General features: G+C 43.4%; 1 protein-coding gene across 2 annotated transcripts in view; it reads left to right on the top strand.

Annotated features, from left to right (window-relative positions):
* The window catches only part of ZC3HC1 (zinc finger C3HC-type containing 1), an 18,201-nt gene extending 11,211 nt beyond the window's left edge, over positions 1 to 6,990 (top strand). The window contains exons 5-10 of one of the 2 annotated variants that reach the window (XM_007469710.1): positions 311 to 438; positions 1,438 to 1,595; positions 2,359 to 2,602; positions 3,427 to 3,639; positions 4,103 to 4,309; positions 6,546 to 6,990. In XM_007469710.1, coding sequence (XP_007469772.1) covers positions 311 to 438; positions 1,438 to 1,595; positions 2,359 to 2,602; positions 3,427 to 3,639; positions 4,103 to 4,309; positions 6,546 to 6,614 — 1,019 coding nt within the window. In that variant the 3' untranslated portion in view covers positions 6,615 to 6,990. The remainder of the gene's footprint in view (positions 1 to 310; positions 439 to 1,437; positions 1,596 to 2,358; positions 2,603 to 3,426; positions 3,640 to 4,102; positions 4,310 to 6,545) is intronic. The other variant, XM_007469711.1, reaches the window with a different exon arrangement.
* Positions 6,991 to 8,471: the final 1,481 nt, after the last annotated feature.

Raw genomic sequence — 8,471 nt, 5'->3', positions numbered from 1 at the left:
TTGTTTTGCGGTACTGGGTTCTCTCCCTTTTGTGGCCTCTCTCGTTGCGGAGCACAGGCTCCGGACGCGCAGGCCCAGCAGCCATGGCTTACGGGCCCAGCCGCTCCACGGCATGTGGGATCTTCCCGGACCGGGGCACGAACCCGCGTCCCCTGCATCGGCAGGCGGACTCTCAACCACTGCGCCACCAGGGAAGCCCCTATTGTTAATTTCTTAATATCATCAATTTACATTTCCCCTGTTTTCTATACATGCTTTTTATTTTTTATAATTTGTACCAATATAATCTCCCAGTTTACTTTTTCCACAGATCGATTTGGGATATTGCCATTGGATGAACCTGCGGTTCTTGTTAGTGAATTCCTAGATCGTTTTCAAAGCCTTTGTCACTTGGACTGCCAGCTTCCTTCCCTGAGGCCAGAGGACTTAAAAACTATGGTGAGTTTTTCCTGGCTAGCATACAGTGGCCTTCAGTTGTCGCCAGCATGAAGCATTTCTTTTAATGACAAGAGGCTACAGATAGCCAAGAAGAGAACTACTTGTCTCTTAACTGACCTTTTTCAATCTACCGTAAAGAGGACGTGAGGGTTTAAATAAGTGAGTTCCATTTAAACTTTTAGATATGATTCTTTAAGTGGCGTAAATTCAATTTTATCTCAATTTGTTACTTAAAACTATTTAACAGAAGATACTGAAATGTGGCTTCATATGGTTTATCGCATACCATTTTCCCAAAGAAAGTGCTGGCGAAGTTATAAACTCCCTTTTCCCTTGTAAATAGAAATTTTGAAATGCTCTGTCCTATCTGCACTTTGAAACTGAATATTTACTGTCCCATTTCATCATCCTGTGGGTATTCTGTCAGGACAAACTTTACTGTAGGAAATAGAAGCTATTATTTTGCTTCTTCAAGTTGAGAAGCTATTATGGATTTTAGCACCAAACTGTTAGCCTCTGATGCCTATTATAAATGTCCTCCTGTCTCTACCCAATGAAAGTTTTTTCACCCTGTCATAATGCTTTCTTATTCTTAGAACAAAAGTAAAGACTGTGGCAAGGTCTTTTGTGGTGTCAAAAGTAAATTCATTGCCAGGCCAAGAAATTAGTAGTAGTCTGTTGTGATTATCTGGGTTTGAAGTTTACAGGTTTCAGGGAAAATATGCAATTGGTAATTTGAAAACAAGTTAGTACTAAGAGAAGATGTGGTAGTTCCAGAAACACTGCTCCCTTTCTCAATCAGCAGATCCAGTGCAGTTCAGAAAGCTTCTGTGTGATACCTTAGCCTGTGCTGGAAGTAAGTCTTCTCCAATGAAGAGAATTGTCTTCGTGTTTGTCATTTTTTTCATGATTTTTGCCTTGTACCACCTAGGTACATCATTATCTATGACTTTTCATGGTGGTTGAAACTTTAAGTCTTTTCTCTTGGTTCCTTTGTAGTGCTTGACAGAAGACAAGATCAGTCTTCTCCTGAACCTGCTTGAAGATGAACTTGATCACCAAACTGATGAGAGAAAAACTGCAACCAAACTAGGTTCAGACATCATCCAAATCCACGTCACTGCCTGTATTCTCTCCGTGTGTGGTTGGGCGTGTAGGTTAGTGAATTTGCCTGGGGACATAAACTGTGACAACATTATATACCCACACACAGCAGTTACTCCTAGCATTTGGAGATCACATGGTGTTTCCTGTGATAAAAACAGTGACAAAGAAAAACTAAGGGGGTGGAGGAGGGATAGTAAGAATTAGTAACAAAACCAGAATTAGAACTCAGGAATTCTTGAACACGCCTGAACTTTGTTTCTTTTACTGTCACTTCCCAGCTGGGAATTAGTGTTCCTATAAACAGTGAAGCTCCTTTCTAGTTTTAGAAAGGAGAAATCAGTTTAATTGATAAGAACTACAGAAGGAAGCACCAGCTGGAATCCTCTAGGCCCCAAGTTGGTGTCTGCATTCCAGCTGCTCAGTTCAGCACAGACTCCCTCTGAGACAGAAGACTGTCAGACCAATTTTGAGTTACTTTAAATATGCTTTCTTTGGTAGCTTAAGCAATACTTTTAATTTACACAGAAAAACTTTAAAAGGGACATGAGAAATTTATAAAACTTACCTTTAAAATAAGCTTGCCATAGAGAGCATGCTAAGACCCCTAGATCTTTCTGTAGGAAATACGTGAGAGATGATGAAGCTGGGTCCTAGGATCGGAGGACGGGGCCCTGAGAGGAGGTGGTTCCCAGTCCCTTGGCCTGTTTCAGAGATTTGTTTGATGAGATGAAGCATACTCACAGATCATTATGCTTAGTCCCTTGAAAATGTTATCCTCTGAGAAAACGCACTTTTTTTTCTATTCCTACCTAGTTCTTCGCTGGAACCCATGCAGCTCTCCCTGATAACATGTTCACAGTGTATGAGGAAGGTGGGGCTCTGGGGCTTCCAGCAGATCGAGTCATCCGTGACTGACCTGGATGCCTCCTTTGGTCTGACCAGCTCCCCCATCCCAGGCTCTGAGTGCCGGCCAGAGCGCTTCTCTCTGGTGCCTGAGTCTCCTCGGAGGATGATGACTCGGAGCCAGGATGCCACGTTTTCCCCAGGCTCAGAGCAGGTATAGACTTAGTTGGCTTGTTTGGGGTGGACTTTTTATTTATTTTTTCAAATTTTATTCTATTTTTTAAAAAATATTTATTTATTTGGCTGTGCCAGGTCTTAGTTGCAGCACACGGGATCTTCGTTGAGGTGTGTGGGATCTTTTAGTTGCGGCATGTGGGATCTAGTTCCCTGACCAGGGATCAAACCCAGGCCCCCTGCTTTGGGAGTGTGGAGTTTTAACCACTACCACTGGACCACCAGGGAAGTCCCAAGGTGGACTTTTTTTTTTTTTTTTTTTTTTTTTTGCAGTACACGGACCTCTCACTGTTGTGGCCTCTCCTGTTGGGGAGCACAGGCTCTGGATGCGCAGGCTCAGTGGCAACAGCTCACGGGCCCAGCCGCTCTGCAACATGTGGGATCTTCCCGAACCGGGGCACGAACCCATGTCCCCTGTATCGGCAGGCAGACTCTCAACCACTGCACCACCAGGGAAGCCCTCAGGGTGGACTTTTTAAAAACAGCATTCTTACCAAAAGTGTTGTTGGCAGAAAAGTTGGAAATTAACTTAGGTTATATAATTAACTTAGGTTAAACTTCACTTATAACCACATTGACAAGAATATTACAGAGTAGTTTTATCACCGGTTGCAATGGAGATGCCAAATTCATTATTTTGTATAGAAATCTAATATTCTTTGAAGATTTAGTTATGTAGACAGTTCAGAAACTAAATTCTTATAGTTTTAAAAATATTAGCTTTCACATGCTTCTAGAAATATTTCTCCTGACCGTAGTCATTAATGTCATTAGGGTACTTCCATCATCTCCCCTTTCCTTCAGGCTGAAAGGAGCCCAGGTCTCATTGTCTCTAGAACTCGAAGCTGGGACTCTTCCAGTCCTGTCGACCGTCCTGAGCCAGAGGCCGCTAGCCCCACCACCAGAACCCGCCCAGTGACACGAAGCATGGGAACAGGAGACACCACTGGCCTAGAAGTGCCATCTAGTCCTCTTCGGAGAGCCAAACGGGCTCGCCTCTGCTCTTCCAGCAGCTCGGTGAGTCCACCTGCGTGTGTGGAGGTCCCTGAGCACCGCAGCACCCAAGCCCTCACTGTGCAGCACAGAGAAGCAGGCATGAGCTGAGACTGGTCCTGTGGCTATAAGGAGGCCATGAGAATAAGTTTAAAGATGGGATAGTTGGGTGACCAGAGGGGAAAAAAATTTAAGGGTTTTGCCATTTGTTTCTTTGGAACATCTTCTGTTAACGTAATAAATTTGTCTTGCCCAAGGGACAGTAGTGAGAAAAGAGGATAGACCTGATAAGGGATGGTTTAACACAAAGGGAGTAAAAGAATTTTAAAAGTGAGAGGGAAATACATAGGTGAAGTTTAAAGGAGAACGTAAAACTAGAAATGTGGGCATTGTGAGATTCTAGATTTGCCAATTTATAGCAATGCCTCCCTGAACTTACATAGTATCTGCCCTTCATTAACACGGATTCCTCTTCCTCCTCTCTCAGGACACATCTTCCCGAAGCTTCTTTGATCCCACTTCTCAGCATAGAGACTGGTGTCCTTGGGTGAATATCACATTTGGAAAAGAAACCAGGGAGAATGGTGGAACTGAGGTAGATGCCAGCACCCCGGCAGAGCCAGGCTGGAAGGCAGTGCTGAACATCCTCTTGGCCCACAAAGAGTCTAACCAGCCAGCTGAAACCGACTCCATGGTGAGATAAGCCATTGCCTTGACCATGTGCAGCACTTCCTGTTTATGGGATGAGGAGAGGAGGCTGGTCCTATAATTAGCACCCTGCCTGCCCACAGCTTTCATAAGTCAAGGTAGACTCAGTCTGGGTTCATCCTAGAGAACAGGCATGGGACTGGTTCATTCTTTCTGCAGTTTAGCATATGGCATTCCACCAAATTCTGATAAATTCTTTGTCTTCTCCACTCAAATGACTCGAAGTAGAAAAGGAAACAGAAACAGAAAGAGATAACAGGCTGCTGCTAGTGTTGCAGAGCAGCTGCTTTTTCCATCTGAGTTACTGTCACTTGCACTTGGAGCCTGGCCGGTTAACTTAGCTGTCAGGATGAAGCACTGTGCTCTACCACCACAACCTTGATTTCATTCCTTATGGTGGGCACATAACTTTGCTGTGTTCCGCGGCCCCCTGTGCACTGACCCTCAGCTGCCATCACAGTAATGACTGCTTGCTGGTGACACTTGTGGGTAAATGCAAACCCGTCATGACAGCTGAGAAAACAACTCAAGTGTTTGCTCTGTGCAAAGGACGGAAGTGAGAGGAGGGTGGGCATTAAGGAATCACAAAAACTGCATTCTCTTTCCTTTACTGGCTCATTCCCAAATTTGCCATGTAACCTGCTTAGTGTAAATATAATAATTTCTGACCTCTGTTCCCTCCAAGGACAAAGTAAAATAATACTTGCCAGCAGATGTTTATCAGAAGCATTCCCAGATTCATGGTTTTGTAGGGTCACAGAATTCCACTGGAGGGAGCTATAGTGATGCTAGAAGCCCAAGAATGTGCATTCAGGGGCTTCCCTGGTGGCTCAGTGGTTAAGAATCTGCCTGCCAATGCAGGGGACACGGGTTCAAGCCCTGGTCTGGGAAGATCCCACATGCCACAGAGCAACTAAGGCCGTGCACCACAACTACTGAGCCTGTGGTCTAGAGCCTGCAAGCCACAACTACTGAAGCCCGCATGCCTAGAGTCCGTGCGCTGCAACAAGAGAAACCCGCAATGAGAAGCCCGCACACCGCAACGAAGAGTAGCCCCCGCTCGCCGCAACTAGAGAAAGCCCACATGCAGCAACGAAGACCCATTGCAGCCAAAGATAAATTAATAAATTAATTTAATTTATTTTATTTTTTTATTATTATTTTTTTTGGCCATACTGCGTGGCATGCGGGACCTTTGAAGGTCCATTTTAGCAACTTGTTTTTTAAGATTCCCCACAGCTGCTGTGACTGGGAAGTACAAAACTTAGAGGCTCTGCAGTAAAGGATCTTGAAGTTAGAAAAAAGTTTATACTATTTTTCAACTTAAATCTCTCAGTTGTGTCACTGTATTAACTAAATTGCCCTCAGTCACAAGTAAGAGTTCAAACTTTTCCCTCCTGGAACTTTATTTTATTGAGACATTCAGCCGCAAAGAGTATAAGAAAACAGTGAAAATGTCTTCTGTCAGAAATTGGGAGTGAACTTTATGGATTATCTTGCTAGATATGTTTGTGCTCTCACTGAGACCCTGTGCTTTTCACTATGACTCAAAGGCAGAGAGAACCACATGTTCTGCTTCACTGAGAACTTTTATCTTTTAGTGAACTGTTTTGTCTCCCTGTAACACCATTTCTCAGAATCTCAGGTCACTTCACAGACGTGATCAAGTGGCAGTGAGATTCTTCCTATTATTAGCTCTGCTGGCTAAATCATGAGTCTGAGAAGGCCAAGGTCATAGTTTAAACTCTTAAGGATCATTTAACTTTGTTTCATTCCTTGGCCTTAGATTATACTATTAGCACCAGCTAGCCATCTTGTAAATATGAATCATTGTTCACAAGAGATGATGAATAGGGGCAATTCAGCATCACAGATGCGAAATCAGTGCAAAATGTGTGCTGCACTGTTGCTGGGTCACAAGTGTCATCCTCACATTCAAAGATTAGGACACATACGGATGCTTGGAGGAGGACATAAGCCGTATTTTAGAGGCTCCGAGTATGTTAGCAATAATCTAACAGTAGACTCAAGCTTCTTGATTTTTAGTCTGGCTTTAGGTGTATATTCTATGTAGCACAATATAAGATTAAGTGGTTTTACTCACTCCTAGACATATGTAGATCATTGTGGGAGAAATTTACAGGCCACGCCTTAAAGCTATTACCCATCCTTTGTCTCTATAAAAGAATTTAATCTCTAATAATGAGCTTTTCTATTTATAGAGTCTCTCTGAGAAATCAAGGAAGGTGTTCCGAATATTCCGGCAGTGGGAATCTTTATGCTCATCCTGAAGATATTCCAGCCCTTCCTGCAGAGAAGTGGAATGAGTGGCTTTGAAAAATGAAGGCTGCATTCCCTTTTGAGCAGCTGATGCTAAGTTTTTCTCCATTCTGGTTTAATCATAAGGAGCCCCTCCCTGCCCTTGCAAAGGCATGCATGTCATCATCTGCATCTGACTGAGGGGAAAACCTGTTTGCAACACAGGGATGTGGGCTGGGAGAGGTCAGGCGACCCTGGCTCTGTTCAAGGAGTGGGTGGTTCCAAAGCTCAACTGAGGACCCAGGACTTGAGCATTTTTAGTGTCTTTAGTGGGGGCAGTGTTTTGAGGACTCTTATATCCCAGGAATACGTCAGTATGTGTTAATAAAATATTTGTTAAGATTCTCACAGCTGGAGAACTGTTTTCCTCCTTGTCTAATGGGCTGACATAAAGGAAGCTGAGACTGAGAAAACTACAGTGGAGCAGTAAACAAAGGCAAAATTTCAGTTTTCAGATTGGCTGCAAAGCCTGGAATTTATTTGTGATTCTAGTCAAAGAAGTATTCCTAAACCAGAGGCAAGACGTTGTTCATTATATCACCAGGAGATCTCCTGATGTGTTATAGTGAATGGTAAGCTGATAATTTTCTCTCGTCACTTTGATAATAACAGAATAAGAGACTATAACAAAGGGAGGAAGGCTCTTCAGAAGAGACCCCTCTCCATGTGCCTTCTAATGCAAGGCTCCCCTGAGTGGGGCTCCCCAAGGCTCTTTCACTGCTGGTGGAGAGCATTGGTGTCCATGGTGGAGAAGCTGGCCCTGACCTGCCCCAACTAAATAGACTACCCATTGAGAAAGTGAGCATGAAGGAAACTAGCTATTCTCCAGAATGTTGTACTTTCTTTTAGTGACTGTGGTTGGTTGGTTGGTTTTATAACTTCTTTTATACTGAAGTATTTTAAAGAACATATGTAATATAATATTCCACCCATGCTAAACTTTAGGTTATATCTCTAAAAAACAACATTTTTTCTATGTACTACAGCCAACAAAAATTAATAATCCCTTAATATCATCTAATACCCAGTCCATATACAAAATTCCCAATTGTTCCAAAAATGTCCTTTACATTTTTTTTTTTTTTTTTTTGCGGTATGCAGGCCTCTCACTGTTGTAGCCTCTCCCGTTGTGGAGCACAGGCTCCGGACGCGCAGGCTCAGCGGCCATGGCTCATGGGCCCAGCCGCTCCGCGGCATGTGGGATCTTCCCGGCCCGGGGCACGAACCCATGTCCCCTGCATCGGCAGGCGGACTCTCAAGCACTGTGCCACCAGGGAAGCCCCTGTCCTTTACATTTGATTTGTCCAAACCAGGATCCAATTCAAGATCACGGGTTGCATAAATCTCTTTAGTCTTAACGACAGTCCCTTTTTCTCATATATGTCAGATTTTAAATTTGTCATTTTTCAATCCTGACTTTTTAAAAGGGTAAATAGTGTTGATATCTTTCCTAAATCAAGCCTCCATCCGTGGATAAGCCTGTTAGAGGCTGCTTCCAAGTAATTTTTCTTGGGGTGCTCTTTTGCCTTTGGCACTAATGAAAGGCTTGACTATTCATTCTCCAGTCTCCATGGTCCCCTTAGAGGCTGATTAATGGGCAGCTCTCTAATGTTACAGGAATGAGACTTCTGGCCCAGGGTGGGAAGCCATTTGCTGACAAGTGACTATGTAGAAGTCTGCTCACTAGAAGCTCATAGCCTCTAGATCACGATTTCTTAAGGAGTAGTGTAGAATAATTAACACAAGGTATTCAAATGGACTACAAGCCTAAGTTTCAGTTTATAATAATGTGGGGTTGTTTCTTTTGTCTTTCCATTATGATTTTTGAT

This window comes from Lipotes vexillifer, unplaced genomic scaffold (assembly GCF_000442215.2).
Source record: "Lipotes vexillifer unplaced genomic scaffold, Lipotes_vexillifer_v1.1 scaffold1329, whole genome shotgun sequence".
Taxonomy (NCBI): Eukaryota; Metazoa; Chordata; class Mammalia; order Artiodactyla; family Lipotidae; genus Lipotes; species Lipotes vexillifer.
The sequence above is the reverse complement of the archived record's forward strand: the minus strand, read 5'-3'. Positions and strand labels throughout refer to the sequence as shown.